Source organism: Suricata suricatta, chromosome 9 (assembly GCF_006229205.1).
Source record: "Suricata suricatta isolate VVHF042 chromosome 9, meerkat_22Aug2017_6uvM2_HiC, whole genome shotgun sequence".
NCBI lineage: Eukaryota > Metazoa > Chordata > Mammalia > Carnivora > Herpestidae > Suricata > Suricata suricatta.
The window spans coordinates 80,319,702-80,338,310 of record NC_043708.1 but is presented as its reverse complement, the minus strand read 5'-3'; the positions used below and the strand labels follow the sequence as shown (position 1 = coordinate 80,338,310).

At 42.7% G+C, this 18,609-nt stretch overlaps 1 protein-coding gene across 4 annotated transcripts in view; it reads right to left on the bottom strand.

Moving 5' to 3' along the window:
• Positions 1-18,609, bottom strand: part of EIF2AK4 (eukaryotic translation initiation factor 2 alpha kinase 4) — a 97,382-nt gene that overhangs the window by 76,928 nt on the left and 1,845 nt on the right. For 3 of the 4 annotated variants that reach the window (XM_029950209.1, XM_029950210.1, XM_029950213.1), the window contains exons 2-4: positions 9,871-9,983; positions 7,793-7,895; positions 1,009-1,161 (exon numbers count right to left, since the gene is read on the bottom strand). In XM_029950209.1, coding sequence (XP_029806069.1) covers positions 1,009-1,161; positions 7,793-7,895; positions 9,871-9,983 — 369 coding nt within the window. The remainder of the gene's footprint in view (positions 1-1,008; positions 1,162-7,792; positions 7,896-9,870; positions 9,984-18,609) is intronic. The other variant, XM_029950212.1, reaches the window with a different exon arrangement.

Below are 18,609 nucleotides of genomic sequence, written 5' to 3'. Positions count from 1 at the left end.
AGTTTATTAAAATACTAAGTAGAAAAAAAATGAAGTTAAAAATCAAGAAAGAAATTTAGATATCTATTATTTTCTTTGACTAGAAGATTTAAAAAATAACATGGGAGTGTACATACTTGTGTAAATAGATTAAAGAAAAAATACAAATGGCTAGTGAATATTAAAAAATTCAATGTCTGGCTTTTGCTACTTATTTGGGCAGGGGATACTTGTCTCATAGAAGAAGGAAATATTCTATAAACTCAGTAAATTTCTAGGGCGCCTGGGGTGGCTCAACTGGTTAAGTGTTCAATGTCAGCTCAGGTCATGATCTCGGGGCTCATGAGTTCTAGCCCTCCTTCGGGCTCCACACTGGTGGTGCAATGCCTGCTTGGAATCCTCTCTCTCCCTGTCTGCCCCTTCCCCACTTTCTCTCTCTCTCAAAATAAATAAACAACAATAAAAGACAAAACCTCAGTGAATTCCTGAACAACTTTACAAGCTCAGAAAGACCATTAATAAAAGAAGTTTAGTTAAACGAACCTTCTTCTTCTCTTCTCTTTAACAAACTAGACTAGAATGAAATGTTCTAGGAGGAGCACTGAGATTTGTTGGGAGGAAACCACTCATAATATTTCTCAAGAATTCTTTGGGCCTCCTCTCATATAAATCCACATTTCTTGAATCAAATGCTGAGTCAAACTTAAATAAAGATAAGTGTGGAGGGGCGCCTTGGTGGCTCAGTTGGTTAAGCACCCTACTTCAGCTTAGGTCATGATCTCACAGTTCGTGGGTTCGAGCTCCATTATCGGGCTCTGTGCTGACAGTTCAGAGCCTGGAGCCTGCTTCGGATCCTCTGTCTCACTCACTCTCTGCCCCTCCACTGCTTGTGCTCTGTCTCTCAAAAAAATGAATAAACATTAAAAAAAAATTTTTTTTAAAGAATGTAAGTGTGTAGGCAGAGACAGAGGAAGAACCCAGAGCTCACAGTCTTCTGGGCTCGGCCGTCAGTAGGGACAAGGGTCTTACCTCCTGCTCCACTTTCTGCTTGGCCTCCAACAGCCTCCGTTGCTCCTCCTGAGCCCGCCTTTCCAGCATTTCTTCATGGAAAGACTTGGGAGGGGGCTTGTTATGCTCGCTGAGAAACGACTGCACATGGTCAGCCAGTTCGAATATCATCACCTAAACATGCAGATGAAAATCAACCACAAATGGTCAAATGACTGGAAGCCAGGGCCCAAAGGAGACAACAGTAAGGCAGGCAGGCAATCAAAGACCCACTGACAACAGTGACACTCACTTTGCCACAGCCATGTTTTGAATTAGGCATGTATGATGCAACTGTAGCAGGAGAAAGCTTTTATGGGGGTTGCCAGAGAAAGGTCACTTTTCGTTTAGTCCTATTTGACTTTATTGGCATTTTCTGTATAATAAATCTGATAAAGATATTTTTCTGTACAAATGAATCTGATAAAATATTTAACACTGAATGAAAATAAAATACGTTCCCAACCACAAACCTATCTACATAATGACAGCCGAAAAATCAGAACTCGCTTGAGGGCCTTCATGTGTCCATACAGTGCACTGAAAATATTCTCTTGGGTGCAGAGGCAAATACTTTGAGGCCTCACTCTCTCCCTGCTAGTAACAGGTCAGTAGGAGGCTGGCCAATATTAAGAAAGCATTTCATTCCCTCTTGGGGAAGCATTCACGGATAGTACCAGAAGGAAAAATGCCCCCCTCTCAGAGACATTCTTTATGGGAGCATAGGAGCCACTTTCCCGTACCTCTAGGGATCATAAATCACACCTGAGATTGGTAAACTCATAGGACAAAGGTTTCTGGGACCCCACACTGACTACTCCAACACCAAGCCCTAAGAGGTCAAGAACCCCAAGCTGCTTCTGCAAATGAGGACCACCACTCTGAAATTTCGTTTTCTTCAATTACAATAAAGCAGTTACAAATTCTTATTTCAAAAAATAAATAAAAAATAAAAATAAAAATTGTTATTTCTAAAGGGACTTGAGGGTGATGAGTAGTAATAAAAGTCACTGTACTCAAGAATATAAAGTCAGTATACTTGGGGTTCATTTACCTTTCTCTCAAGGAGCAAAAACAGACACCACAGCTGTGGTTGGGGGAAGTTCACATATTTTCTTTTTGTAATTTTTTAAAATACTTACTTATTTTTGAGAGAGAGAGAGAGAAACAATGCAAGTGGGGGAAGAGTGGAGAGAAAGAGGGAGGGAACCACAGAATCCAAAGCAGGCTCCAGGCTCAGAGCTGTCAGAACAGAGCTGACACGGGGGTTGAACTCATGAACCACAAGATCATGGCTTGAGCTGAAGTTGGATAGTCAACTGACTGAGCCACCCAGGCACCTCAATGTATTTTCTGCTTATAGCAGAAGCTGTGGCATTCACTGGATATGCTTCACTTTACAGCTAAGAAACACTAGTTTAGAGTCTAAGACACAAATTTTTCAAAGGAAAGCTCTTTTAAGAAAAGCTAGGGAAAGGAGGCAGTTCCTGGTATGTCAATGAGAAACCACTTCTACACCAGAAAGGAGCCAAGCGGCACAGGGTTTTTCTTTTGACAATCCATTTTATTTAGTAGCACTTCCTGTACAAACACATCAGATATGATCTGTAAGACTAGATAAAAATAAGAACTACTTTCCACAGTGGCCCTGTCCCTCTCTCCCCCTGTATCTATATTGGCTTGCTTCTCTCAGCACTCTGCTCAAATGTGACCTCATCAGAAGCCTCTCCTGACCTCATTTATACCAGTCACCCCACCATCACTTCCCAACACCTATCTGTACTAGCCAGGGTTCTTCAGAGAAACAGAACCAACAGGATAGGATGTGTGTGTGCACACAAGTGTGTGTGCATGTACAGAGAGAGGGACTGGTTTCAAGGAACTGACTCATGCCGTTATAGGCAGGAAAGTCCAAACTCTGCGGGGTAGACCAGCAGGCTGGGGACCCAGCAAAGAGCTGATGTTGCTATTCCCGTCTGACAGCCTTCCTCCGGCTATTCCTTCTCCTTCCAGGGAGGCCAATCTTTCTCTGGTAAAGCCCTCAAGGGACTGGATGTGGCCCACCGGCATTACAGAGGGTGATCTGCTTAACTCAAACTCTACTAATTTAAATGTTAATCTCATCTAAAAAGAAATACCTTCACAGAAAGATCTAGAATGATAGGGTTTGTCCAAATATCTGGCTACCATGGTCTAGCCAGGTTGACATATAAAATTAACCATTACAACATGTATTAAAACACAGCTGAAATAAAAAATATGACAACACTGGGGCACCTGATTGGCTCAGTGGGTTGAGCATCTGACTCTTGATTTTGGATCAGGTCATGGTCTCACGGTTCGTGAGATGGAGCCCCCTGTTGGGTTCTGTGCGCACAGCGCAGAGCCTGTTTGGAATTCTCTCTCCCTCTCCCACTTGTGTGTGCATGAGCATTCTCTCTCTTAAAATAAATAAACTTTTTTTTTTTTTTTTAAGTGACATCAAATGCTGTCAAGGATGTGGAGAAACTGGGTCACTCACATCTTGCCAGTGGGGATGTAAAGTGGTACAGCCAATCTGGAAAGGTTTGGCAGTTGCTTAAAAAATTGAACATGCCCCTAATATATGCCCACAATTACACTTCTGGGCAATTATTCTAGAGAAATGAAAATTTATGTTTACATACAAACCTATATATGAGAGGCATCTTGGTACCTCAGTCGGTTAAGCATCCAACTTCGGCTCAGGTCAGATCTCACGATTGGTGAGTTTAAGCCCCTCCACTGGGGAGCTGGGGAGGCATAGAGAGAGGGGGACAGAGGATCTGAAGTGGGCTCTGTGTTGACAGCAGATCCTTCAGATCCTCTGTCCCCCTCTCTCTATGCCTCCCCAGCTCATGTGCACTATCTTTCAAAAATAAACAAACATTAAAAAAAAATCCCATCGGGGCACCTGGGTGGTTCAGCCAGTTAAGCATCTGACTTCGCTCAGGTCATGATCTTACAGTTTGTGGGTTCAAGCCCTGTTCTGGGCTCTGTGCTGAAAAGTCAAATCCTGGAGCCTACTTCAGATTCTATGTCTCCCTCTCTCTCTCCGCCCCTCCCTTGCTTGTGCTCTCTGTGCGCTCTCTCTCTCTCTCTCTCTCTCTCTGTCTCTCAAACAAATGCACATTAAAAAAACACCCTATATAAGAATTTTTCAACAGCTTTATTTTTAATAGCCAAAAACTAGAAACAACTCCAACATCCTACACCTGGTGAATGGCTAAATCAACAGTGGTATATCTATATCATGGAATATACTTAGTAATAAGAAATAACAACTACTGATACATGCAGCAATCTGGATATCCTAGAGAATTATGCTGAGTGATAAAGCCAAGGGGCACCTGGGTAGCTCAGTCGGTTAAGCAACCAACTCTTGGTTTCCGCTCAGGTCATAATCTCATGGTGCATGGGACTGAGCTGAGGATCGGACATCATGGGAGAATGCTTGGGATTCTCTCTCTCTCTCTCTCTCTGCTCCTCCTTAAAAAAAAAAAACTCACTCTCTTAAAAATAAATAAACTTAAAAAAAAAAGTCAATCTCAAAGAGTACATATTGTATGATTCCACTTATGTAACATCCCTGAAACTGAGTAAAGGGTATATGAGATCTCTTAGTATCATTTCTTAAAACTGCATGTGAATTTATAATTATCTCAAAATAAAAAGTATAATTTAAAAGAAAGCCCAAGAATGGGCATCAAAAGGAAAAAATAAACAAATGGGACTGTATCAAATTCTAAAACTTCTGCACACCAAAATGAAAAGGCAACCTATGGAATGGGAGGAAATATTTGCAAATCATGTACCTGATAAGGAGCTAATACTCAAAGTGTATAAGGAACGCATACAATTTAACAGCCAAAACAATCCCAAATAATCCATTTAGAAAATGGGCAGAGGATCTGAATAGACATTTTTCCAAAGAAGACATTCAGAAGGCCAACAGGCACATGAAAAGATGCTCAACATCATTCATCATCAGGGAAATGCAAATCAAACTACAATGAGGTAACACTTCACACCTGTTAGAATGGGTGTTATCAAAAAGATCGGAGATAACGAGTCAAGGGAATCTGAGTGCATTGTTGGTGGGAATGAAATTGGTTCAGCTGCTATGGAAAACAGTGTGATAGTTTCTCAAAAACTAAAAATAGATGACCATATGGTCCAGCAACCCCACTTCTGGGCACCAAAGGAAATGAAAATATGATCTTGAGGAGACTGTCTGCACTCCCATGTTATCGCTGCATCATTCACAACAGCCAAGTTATGAAAACAACCTCAGTGTCTGCCAACAGATGAATGAATAAAGATGTCTCTCTCTCTCTCTCTCTCTCTCTCTCTCTCTCTCTCACACACACACACGGATACTATCTGGCCATGAGAAAGGACATCTGCTATTGGCAACAACAGGGATGGACCTTGCGGGCATTATGCTAAGTGAAGGAAGTCCGACTGAGAAAGATGAACACTGGGTCATCTCACTTATATGTGGAATCCAAAAAAGCCAAACTCCTAAAAACAGGGACTAGAGTGGTGGTTATCAGGAGCGGGGATAGGAGAAGGGATGAGATGTCGGTCAAAGGGCACAAATTTCTGGTTCTACAATGAGTAAGTTCTGGGGATCGAGTGTACCGCTCAGTGAATACAATTAATAATACTATCTTGTATTATAAATACACAAAATACATAACATACGTTAAAAAAAAAATAAAGCAAGGTATTTTCCAAAAAGAAATTCACACATCATGGATCCAAGAAACCAGAGGATTCTAGAGTTGATTTTTCAATATAATTCCACATTATTTTTCAGTTAGACATCAGACTATTTAGAAAAAACTCTGGAATAATTCCCAGGGACTCGTTTTTTTTTTATCTGGGCGGTCCTACAATCACCTCTGTAGCTCAGTTATCACTGAAGCTCTTGGAAACAGTACCGGGTGGGAGGAGGTGTCACGCTGTGACGTGCTATGTTACAGAGCCTAACTGGAAAACTGTCACGTCACTTTACAGAAGTCCAAAAGAGACACAGAGGCGAGGGTTAAGTCCCTCCGTGACTCTTCTCAGTTCTGACAGAATGGGATACTTAAGCACAAGCTGCCTAGGCACAAACTCTGAGTGGTTTTACACAAAAGAAAGGAAAAAGATGAGTCATACTTGAAAGGGAACAGATCTGGGCTAAGAAACCCAGAGGAACCCCCTGCTCTAAGAAGTCACCCAGTCTAGCCCTCCAGAGAGACCTACCACCTAAAGGGAAGCTCATGTATATCCAGATATACAGAGCATTAGGAGAGAATTAGTACTGAACTGAATGGAAATGCTCAGATACAAAAGTAACGTCATCGTAGTACAGTATGTCACTAATCACCGAGAAGGAAAACAATCAGCTCTTCGGATATGCAGCAGGGGGAGGTGGCAAGGTTTGGTCACAAATTACTTGTCTAGGGTACTTGAGTGGCTCAGTCAATTGAGCATCTGACTTCAGCTCAGGTCATGATTTCACAGTTCGTAAGTTCAAACCCCTCATGGGGCTTGCTGCTATGATCCTGTCAGTGCAGAGCCCGCTTCCAATCCTCTGTCCCTCTCACTCTGCCCTTCCCCTGCTTGTGCCCTCCCCAAAATAAGTAAAAAATAGATAAATAGATTACTTGTCTGCAAACATTTTCCAACGTAAAGGTTCAAGTCAAGATTAGGTTATGATGGGGGTGCCTGGGTGGCTCAGTCGGTTAAGCCTCTGGCTTCGGCTCAGGTCAGATCTCACGTTCGTGGGTTTGAGCCCCGCGTCAGGCTCTGTGCTGACAGCTAGCTCAGAGCCTGGAGCCTGTTTCAGATGCTGTGTCTCCCTCTCTCTCTGACCTCCCCCTCTCATGCTCTGTCTCTTCTGTATCAAAAATAAATAAAGCATTAAAAAAAATTAAAAAAAAAAAAAGATTAGGTTATGATGCCAGGTCCAAAGTGTGTGAACAGTTAATGGCCAGGGTCAAATGAACTCTTTGCAGAAAAATTCTGAAGCATCAAGATACCACTAATGCACACTCTATAAATTATCTTTGATAAAAATTGTAAATTAAGGAAATACACTTAACAATGTTTTTCTTTGTATATACGAATAAGAAACAAAGCACTATAGTCAAAATTGGGTTTGAGGTGCAATGCAACAGCCTCTAAGCCAAAGAAAAGGCAAGAAGGTGAAGACTAGTGAATGAGGTGAGATTTCTATTGTCCTCTTACAAGTCATTTTAAAGGGGCGCCTAGGGGCGCCTGGGTGGCTCAGTCGGTTAAGCCTCTGACTTTGGCTCAGGTCAGATCTCACGTTCGTGGGTTCAAGCCCCGCGTCAGGCTCTGTGCTGACAGCTAGCTTAGAGCCTGGCGCCTGTTTCAGACTCTGTGTCTCCCTCTCTCTCTGACCCTCCCCCTCTCATGCTCTGTCTCTTCTGTATAAATAAAGCATTAAAAAAATTTTTTTTTAATTAAAAAAATAAAAAATAAAGGGGTGCCTGGGTGGCTCAGTCGGTTAAGCAGCCGACTTCACCTGAAGTCATGATCTCACGGCTCGTGGGTTTGAGCCCCACATAGGGCTCTGTGCTGACAGCTCAGAGCCTGGAGCCTGCTTCCGATTCTGTGTCTCCCTCTCTCTCTCTCTGTCCCTACCTCACTCATGCTGTCTCTCTCTGTCTCTCAAAAATAAAAAATAAATAAAAAAATAAAAAAACCCCAAGTCCGGTTAAATATATCTTACCTCTCCACAATGTTTTTTGGCCACTTTCTCTAGGTGGGATTTTAACAAATGAACACTCTCATTTGACAGACCTTTAGCATTCTTTAACTCTATTTCAGGGACTCTGGAAAAGAAAAAGACAAAAAGGAGTTACTCCAAAAATGGATGGCCTCTTTCCATTCCTTTTGTTAAGTGCAACCTTGGGGCGCGGGGATTTCATACAGGCCTCTATGCCTCCAGCAGTGTTTCCCTTCATCTCAAAGGATTTCAACGGCATCCCAGAGACTCTGCTGACACAGTGCTTGACCTGGGGTCACCTGCAGCCCCTGGGGGAGAAGCCGTTACCCCAAGGGAACCAGGCTTACTGGGCTCCATCCCGACTTGCCCCCAACAATCACCCAGCTCTCACACTTCATCCACAAGAGTCCAAGTGCTCTGGGCTCGTTCGTGTGCTCCAGCATAAAGCAGGCCAAGCACAACCAGGCAAGAGGAAGCCTCGGGTGGGGTGTCTGGCTGGCCCAATAGGTAGACCATGTGACTCCTGACCTTGGGATTGTGAGCTTGAGCCCCACGTTGGGTACAGAGATTACTTAAAACCCCAAAAAGCGGCTGAAGCTTCTGTGACCCATCCAGCATCCCCACTATGTGCCCTGTTGTGTCACTCCCTCTGATTGCCAACGAGGTGGATATGCCCGCTCACCCACATCTGAATCTACCTGTGTGTGCTCTGCACACTCAGCTACCACAGGCGTGCCCCGCACTCTTCGTCTCCCTGCAGAGCACAACCAAGACTCAACACTTCCTGTGCGAGGTGCGCAGCCACCTCTCAGCTTCCCCTTGCTTCCCAGTCAAGAGATATCCAATAACAGGGGTGCCTGGGTGGCTCAGTTGGTTAAGCACCAAACTTTGGCTTAGGTCATGATCTCACAGTTCGAGAGTTCAAGCCCTGCATCGGGCTCTGTGCTGCTGGCTGAGAGCCTGGAGCCTGCTTCTGATTCTGTGTCTCCCTCTCTCTGCTCCTCCCCTGCTCATACCGTCTCTCTCTCTCTCAAAAATAAATGTTAAAATTTTTTTTAAATGAATATCCAATAACAATTCACTAACATCAAACAGACTTTATTTTACTGCAGCTGAATTACTTCATACCAAGCATTTCTGAGTAACTGATGGTATGTGAATCTAGCAAAGCCTTTACTATTACCCCTCTGCGTTCTCTCAATGCTCTGGTGTGCTAGGTCGCTACATCAATATCTCCTTGGACAGATGGAAATGTGAGAAAAAGAATGGAAAGGCTATACAGTCCTGAGTATGGCCCATCTAACCCAGGGATCTCTCAATGTGGCATCAAAAACTATTTTGCAGAAAAAGAAAGTTTTCCTGTCCCGTATCATCTCCAATGATAAGAACGCTCCCCTAAGTCAAGCCTTACATAACTTCTTTTTAATTCAACAGTCATTATATAGCAATCAATATTAAAAGAATGATGAAAACCCTATCTACAATACTAATTAAAGTTTAAAAATTTATTCAAAAAATTTTTTCAGCTTTCTCTTTATGTCCTTGACATGTAATTTGTAATTTTATATAGTTACATATATAATTTTCTATATAAATACATACAATTTAATATAATGTTTACTTTATAGCTCTTTTATAATCATTTCCATGTTGTTGTTGTTTTTTAAATCATCCCAGGGCACCTGGGTGACTCTGTTGGCTGAGTGGTTGTTTTTTTTTTAATTTTTTTAATGCTTATTTAATTTTGAGAAAGAGAGAGAGAGAAAGTACACAAGCGGTGAAGGGGCGGAGACAGGCGGGGATCAGAGAGAGAGAGGGGGACAAAGGATCTGAAGCAGGCTCTGCGCTGATAGCAGTGAGCCCTATGTGGGGCTCAAACTCACAAATCGTGAGATCATGACCTGAGCCTCGTTTCATAAGAATGTTTACTGCTGATATAGTTTCAATGAAATATAGGTGATAGGAAATGAAATTTAAAATGGAATGGAGACAGGAAGGAGAAAATACCATTCATGTCAATTTCCATGATGTCAAAACAGAGACGTGATATCACATCAAGAAGTGTTTATAAATGTACTCACACATCTGGATAGGTTGGGGGGCATTTGACCCTCAAATCCACTTTCACATATACTTCTTCACCAGTCAGGCCCTGAGGGTACAGAACTAAATTGATTTCAGGGGGTTCATTGACCTAAAAGAGAAAAAGAAAATGTTTTTCCCCCCTAGAGAGCTAACCATTAGCAACTAAGATAATGATCATCTAGCTCAAAAGTTCTACTTTTCAAACATTACATGTCATTGTACTATTATATAGGTGTTCAGTCATCTTTTCCTAAAGTGTGGTTTAAAAACAAAACTCGTGCCAGAGAGACTGCATGTTTCCCTTTCAAAGTTATCTAAGGAGTGAACGAAAACATTCCGTTCCATTCATTCAACAGACGTTACTGAGTACAGGTCACAGGATTATGCAAGGGTACTGATCTAGAGGCGAGGAGTGCATGGGTAAAGTCAGACAGACATGGCCCAACTGGCCAATACGGATAAGAAGGCAAATGAGTATTCTCCCTAGTGACGAGTGCTGGAAAGTAAATAAGGCAGAGGTGCCTGGGTGACTCAGTCGGTTAAGCCTCCGACTTCACCTCAGGTCATGATCTCACAGTTTGTGAGTTCGAGCCCTTCATCGGGCTCTGTGCTGACAGCTCAGAGCCTAGAGCCTGCTTCAGATTCTGTGTCTCCCTCTCTCTCTGCCCTTTCCCCATTTGTGCTGTCTCTGTGTTTCCCAAAAATAAATAAATGTAAAAAAACATTAAGAAGAAAAGAAGGCAAGAAACCTGGGTGGCTTAGCCAGTTAAGCATCCAGCTCTGGCTCAGGTCATGATCTCAGAGTTCGTGAGTTCCAGCCCCGCACCAGGCTCTCTGCTGTCAGCACAGAACCTGCTTCAGATCCTCTGTTTCCCCCTCTCACTCTGCCCCTCCCCTGCTCTCTCAAAAATAAATAAACAAAAACAAACAAACATTAAAGGGGAAAAAAGGCCGAGTGATAGCGTAAAAATCTTTTCATGGAAATCTGATGCCTCTTCTAACTTGGACATGCTTTCACCTAACTGCTTTTCACCAAATAACTAAATATTCTATTTACTGTTCTTTAAATTATTAAATGTGCTTTACTGTATCCATATTCTATTGTATGGAAAACGTATATTGTCTATACATCCTGTGAGAAGGGATGCTGAGGGAAGAAACATACTCTCCTGGCCCAGGTATCTCCCCACCCTGCCCAGTAGGCCCCATCTCTGTTCTACAGAGCAGGCAGCTCAGGCTCAGAAAGTTTCCATTTCCTGCCCACAGATAAACAGAGACAAGGTTGAATTTCAGATCCAACCTTGACTCCCAAACCTGTGTCTTTCTCCTTAGCTGCTCCCTTGTTAGTGCTGACTCTGAGCCTCTATGTGAACCCTGACTTTGTCTTGAAACATACAGGCAGCCAGGGCAAAAAAGAGGGGAAATGTGACATTCCACATTTCCCAGAAGAGGAACGGCATAAATACTTTCTTAGGTGCAAGAAAGCTCTCAGCAACACTGAATTCTAACAGACATTTACAACCTACGGTACCTTGAATTATATAATAAACAAAATTCTCATCCACTACGTGTATCAAATACATAAGGTTAGTTTTCCTGAGGTTTTATCGGATTCCTTGCTGTAAAAGCTCCGGAAAGGCTTGGGGAAGCACAATTCTGCGAATGTGGTCCTGGGAGGGTTAAACAGCCCGTGAGTCCGGAGGCCTGTCATCTACTCATGCACCCATCACGCCTCATCACCCGCACCCACTGGGGGCCGCTCTGGCAGGCACTGTTAGCACACAGAAGTGAGAAAACAGACGTGGTTCCAGCTGTCACAGAACTTGGGAAAACAAACAATAGATACGTGAATTCAAGCTCAGAAAGTGCTGTTGAAGAGAAGGTGTGATGCCCTTAAAGGGTGATGGGTGGCCACCCCAAAATACGCCACTTTGACAGAAGCATTACTTTGAGCTAAGGGTTCTTAAAAATAGAAGGTGCAAGAAAAAGGCCCTCTGACCTTCTTCCATTTTTCTTTCTGAAAGAAGGCAATAAAACTCTCACATGAAAGATGCCCTCCTATATCGAGAAGGAGGAAATCTTCTCATTACCAGAGACAGAATATCGAGGCCAAGAGAATTCTGTACTAACAGAACTTGGCAAAAAGACTCTTGTCTTTCTTCAGTCTGCACAGATATGTTAACTGACGTTTTCCATAACTGCCTTTCTCTGTTCAACCTACCATCTAAACACATAGGCCTGGCCACTTCTTTGGGTTTTTGTTTTCCTATGGGGCTTCCTGTCTATGTGTAAAAACCTGTACACTATTTTCCTGTTAATCTGTCTCATCTCATATCTATTAAATTCACAGGTCTAGCCAGAGACCCCTAAGAGGACAAAAGTAAAATCTGGTCTCCCTACACTCTAATTAGAGAATGACCGGCAGTGAGAGTGTGAGGGAACATACTTGGACATGGTCAGGAAGACCTATCTGAGGACACTGCACTTGAGCTGAGACAAGCCAGAGACGGAACATTCCAGACCAGGGAAGGGCATGTAAAGAGCTTCAACATCATGTCCCAGATGCTCCTGAGGTTGAGGAGGAGGAGGAGGACACAGAGCATCCACGCTGGGGTAACGTGGGACTGTAGGAGACCTTGCCAAGAGCAGACTCCATAGGCACCGAACGCAGATCCTGGTGTGAAGAGGAGTGAACATGAGGTGAGGAGAGGACTCAGTAAGTCTAGGCAAGTCCTTCAAAGAGGTTTGGGTTTGGGCATTAAGCGCACGGAGAATGGGGCCAAAGACAGAGGAGGATGTGAAATCAAGGAAGGAATCTTATAGTAATAAATCTTCACTTAAAAGAAAGAAGAATATGAGGTGCCTGGGTGGCTCAGTCAGTTAAGCGTCTGATTTCAGCTCAGGTCATGATCTCACAGTTGGTGGGTTCGGGACCCGTGCCAGGCTCTGTGCTGACAGCTCAGAGCCTAGAGCCTACTTCAGATTCTGTGTCTCCCTCTCTCTCTGCCCCGCCCCTGCTTAGGTTCTGTCTCTCTCTCTCTCTCCCTCTCAAAAATAAACAAACATTAAACATTTAAAAAAATATAAGAATAAAAATAAAAAATAAATCTTCATTTACACATTATTCTGCCTTTCATTTTCTCACTTGGCTGTTGACCAGTGAAAATTTTATTTCAGAACAAACCAGTGGGGAATATTGCTCTAACTCCATACTGACCGATAGCTCACAAGAGGCAAAAGAAATAAGAAGGTAAGAAAATGAGGGGGAAATGCCAAACAGATGGTTTCCTTAAAGTAAAATACTGACCACCTGACAAGCCCAATGCATGATGGGTAAGCCAAGATGTTACAATGCAAGCACACCACCTGGGGGTTAACAGCAGCTCTTCTGTTTTTGAAGCAACAAAATTAGAGTAGCCCTCTACAGCTTCAAGGAACAAGAATTAGGTGAATATAAGTAGAAATAAAATTATCAGCAAACTGTATAAGTAGAAACTACAACTGCACACCAAAGGATAGGTCTTTCCTGGGCCCAGGATGGAAATGAACTTACAACATACAGACAATATATACCACATGAAGTGAGGTATCCCTGCAAAGGTAAGAGAGCAAATCTGGTTTAACATGCCCTTTCCTCTTCACGGACGAAGTGAAAAGTATATGTGAATGTAACCAGTAACCAGGCCTTACAGGAAATGGTACAGAGTCCTCCAGTGTATGCCCAGAGCCACGGGAACAGGAAGCAAGCTTTAGAAAGAAGCCAACTGGGGCATTACACATGTCGAAGATATTCTTTACTAAAGGGAATGCTTAATAAAGCACAGTAAATCCAGTTAAGGATTGCTGGCAAGCCTCAGGGGAGGAGGCCTCTGGGCCAAGTCTCTGAGACGGGGCGGGGGTGGGAGGGGGCATCGTATATAGAACACTGGGCACTAACGAAGTTGTAAGCACCCTGCACACCTTCCTAGGCTGGACCAGCCATAAAACACCACGCAGGTCTAGTGTTCCCGTTATTTCCACAACGCAACACAGGCAGCATAGCAGTGATAATGGTGATGAGCCCAGGTCATGCCAAAACAAACTCTGAGGAAAGAGGAAGGAGTTCTGTAGCAAAGTGAAGAGACTCCTGGATGCATAAAGGTTGCAGAGCTTTAAGAGGTGCACCAGCCCAGTGATGGCGGCTTGGATGAAGGAACAGACCATGGTCACTGAGGAATGACATACTATTGCACAAAAGCTAACAGCCTGTCTGGATCTGAGTACCAAGTAAAACTAGCTCAAAGAGCTATCACTGAGCTACCACGGGTCTACTGTTTTTTAAGTTTTTTGGGGTTTTTTTTTTTTTTTTTTTTTTCGAAGCAGGGGAGGACGGAGAGAGAGGGAGAATCTCGAGCAGGCTCCGCACTGTCAATGCAGAGCCCAGCATGGGGCCCGAACCCACAAGCTGTGCAACATGACCTGAGCCAAAATCAAGAGTCCAGTTCCCCAACCAACTGAGCCACCCAGGCACCCCCAGGCGTCTGCTACTTTTTTTTTAATTTTTTAAAAAATTCTTATTTATTCTTGAGAGACAGAGAGAAAGAGCATGAATGGGGGAGGAGCAGAGAGAAAGGGAGACACAGAATCTGAAGACAGGCTCCAGGCTCTGAGCTGACAGCACAGAGCCTGACGTGGGGCTCGAACCCACAGACTGAGATCATGACCTGAGCCGAAGTCAGACGCTTAACTGACTGAGCCACCCAGGTGCCCCGGTGTCTGCTACTTTTAAGGCCTTTATCTTTGGCTCACAATTTAACCAAACCAGAATGATATTCTTCTCCGTAAGACATAAACTTTAGGGTATTTCTCAGCAGACTATTGTTTCCCCCAATATCTATTCTCTCCTTATTTCTTGGCAATGGAGCCCCTGATTTTTTTGTTGGATTCAATTCTTCCACAGCTAAGTGTGGCCACTGGGTTAATCTCTGGCCAGTTAAGATGACAGAAAAATAACACATGTAACTTCATCCCTAACTCCTTCCTGCTGACTGGAATGCAGATATGATGGTTGGAGCTCAGACAGCCATTTTGGACCATGAACAGCAATTTAGAAAAAGCCCGAGACTCCAGACTTCTACACGCAGAAAACCAAATTTTGTGAAGTTTTCTATAATTTGAAGGCAAATACTGGGGTACACTGAGGGGAAAAAAGAACAGTCAGCGAACAGTGACTTTAGATATAAAAACAGACTATTAGGTTTTCCTTGAGTGAACTGAAAGGCTTCTCAACATGGGAAGAGGCTTTTATACAAGCTATATTTAGGATATCAAGCAGGAGCTCACATTAGAGCATTCAACAAGTCCTGGAGCTGAACAGGACTCCATTAAAAATGATGTTATAATCAGGGTGTGCTGGGGAGGGGGTGGGTAGGGCTCCTTCATGTATTTGGAAAATAAATGGTTATTAGAACAGTGTTGGTAAAGTTCTCTGACGTAATGCACAAGGAAATAACAAAATCCTGGAATATCTGCAGGCAAATAAAGTAAGGGATAACCAAAAAATTTCCAGAGCACTAAGGAAGAGGAAAACACAATGCAGAATCTATCATATATGAAATATACAAACTATAAAATATACATGAGGAAAAAACCAATTTGTTTCAAAGATTAAAATGCAAGTGAAATGAAAGAGCATAAAGAGTAGCGAAGGTGGCAACAATAAAATAGAACTTGTATGTGCTTCTCCTTGGGATCCTGAAGTCAGACGCTCTCCTACGCTGTTATAGAGGAGCCCACGCCACTGGCACCAGACACTCCTGCTGCTGAGTCTGATGTGCTTTTCTCTGGGCACTGCCTAACACTCAGGCCCAATGAAATAACCTGGTCTAAGAATGTGTCTCTTTTCTCCTCATTAAGATAAAAAGCTTCTGCACAGAGAAGGAAACAATCAACAGAATGGAAGAAGATATGACGTACATACGTACCTATCAGATAAAGGATTGGTATCCAAAATATACAAAGAACTTAACAAACGCAACACCCAAAAAACAAATAATCTAGTGAGCAAACACACAGGACACTTTTCCAAAGACATCCAGATGGCTAACAGACACATGAAAAGATTCTCAACATCACTCATCATCAGGGAAATACAGATCAAAACCACACTGAGATACCACCTCACACCGGTCAGAGTGGCCAAAATTAGTAACTCAGGAAACCACAGCTGCTGGCCAGGATATGGAGAAAGGGGAATCCTCCTGTACTGTTGGTGGGAATGCAAATTGGTGCAGCCACTCTGGAAAACAGTTTGGAGGGTCCTCAAAAAATTAAAACTAGAACTACCCTATGTCCCAGCAATTGCACCACTAGGTATATCCAAAGGATACAAAAATGGTGATTTGAAGGGACACACGCACCCCATATTTATAGCAGCACTATCAACAATAGCCAAATTATAGAAAGAGCCCAAATGTCCATCAACTGATGAATGGTTAAAGAAGCCTGATAAGGGAGCCTACTTGGGATTCTCTCTTTCCCTCTCTCTCTGCCCCTCCCCACTCTCAAAAATAAATGAATAAATAAAAAATAAAATAAAAAGAACAAAGTCATTAAAGAATTAAAAGAAGAGGCACTGGGGTGGCTCAATTAGTTAAGTGTCTGATTTCAGCTCAGGCCATGATCTAGCAGTTAGTGAGTTTGAGCTCTACCTCAGGCTCTCTGCTGTCAGCTGGGAGCCCACTTCTTTTTTTTTTCTTAACGTTTTTATGTTTATTTATTATTGAGACAGACACAGAGCATGAGTGGGGAGGGGCAGAGAGAGAGGGAACACAGAATCTGAAGCAGGCTCCAGGCTCTCAGCTGTCAGCATAGAGCCTGATGCAGGACTCGAACCCACCAACTGTGAGACCATGACCTGAGCCGAAGTCAGAGGCTCAACCAAGACACCCAGGCGCCCCTGGGAGCTCACTTCTTACCTTCTGTCTCCCTTACTCACGTCCCCTCCTCTCAAAAACAAATAGAAACATTAAAAAAAAAAAAAGGGATTAAAGGAAACCTTGAAGACTTCATTTTTTTGGTAACACTGGAATGGGGAAGTCTTTTCTAGGAAAAAAAAGTGGGGGGAGACTATAAAACAAATAAGTCATTTTAACTATACTAAAGGGGTTTTTTTTGCATAAACATCAAAATTTACATGGTTCATTAGGAGAAAATACTTGCAATATATGACCCATAATGCTAGTTTTTAAAACATAAAATAGCTGACAAATAAGAAAAAAAACAATACATGATGTGCTTGGCTGGCTCAGTTGAATGTGTAACTCTTGATCTCAGGGTTTTGAGTTCGAGCCTCACATTTGGCATAGAGGTTACTAAAAAAATAAATAAAATAAAATAGACAAGACAGCAGGAAAAGATGTTTCATCCACCTACTGGCAAAGATGAAAAAGACTAACACTTAGAATATTGGTGAAGATGTAGGAAAGCAAGAACTTTCATATACTACTGGGAGGCCCAGAGATATAACCAAACTTTTGGGAGGGAACTTTGCAACAGAGAAATATCAAATTATGAATAAACAGACCTTTGCTGACATGGAAAATAGGCCAAAATAATTAATAATAAATGTATAACTCTAGAGTAAATTAAATTTTAACCTAGTAGTATCCAATCTTTAGTATATAAAATAATTTCTAGCATTCATTCCCAAAATGTTTATTTAAAAACAATATACAGGGGCGCCTGGGTGGCTCAGTTGGTTAAGCCTCTGACTTTGGCTCAGGTCATGATCTCAGTTCGTGGGTTCGAGCCTCACATCGGGCTTTGTGCTGACAGCTCAGAGCCTGGAGCCTGCTTCTGAATCTGTGTCTCCCTCTCTCTCTGCCCCACCCCGCTTATGCTCTGTCTCTCTCTGTCTCAAAAATAAAACATTTTAAAAAATTCCTTCTATAAAAAAATTGCTCTCCTTTAAAAAAAATTAAAAAAATAAAAACTATATACATACGCTCATAAACTGAAATCTACATAGTAACACATCCCCAAAAGTAGTTAAGGAAACCTAAAACTTATTCAGGTCAATAAATTCTGATCTGAGTTTATCAGCAGCAAAATCAGCAGCAAACCGGCAGCCTGACATGAGACTATTAAAAGTCTTTATTTGGGGCACCTGGGTGGCTCAGTCAGTTAAGCATCAGACTTCAGCTCAGGTCATGATCTCATGGTTCATGAGTTCAAGCCCCACATCGGGTTCTGTGCTGACAGCTCGGAGCCTGAAGTCTGCTTAAGAATCTGTATGGTCTGCTCTCTCTGCCCACCCCTGCCCAGCCCCCTCTTTTTCTCCCTCTCTCTCTCAAAAAATAAACAAACATTAGTCTTTATTTATCCCTGTCAGTGTGAGTAGCAGAACATTCACATTTCATTGCGTTTAATTTTGGATGCTGCCCCCGCCACACAGACCCACCCTCCCCTACCAAGTAAGGTGTTAGGTAAGGTATGGAATGTGCACACAGTCCTGAACACAAACACTTCTGAATTTTGAAATCCAAAAGGTCTCTAGGGCTCTGGAGAAAGGACTGTGGACCTGCATAAACCTTCCTTGAAGCCTGGCAACAGCAGGTGATAATAAGCACTTGCTGAATGACTACACTTTTGATTCATGTTAATGGCCATCAGTTATTTGCCTCAAGGCCTATCAAAGCATGGAAGCTATTCAACCTGGGTGAGGAGCCACGGACAGCCCTCTGAATTCTTCCCCC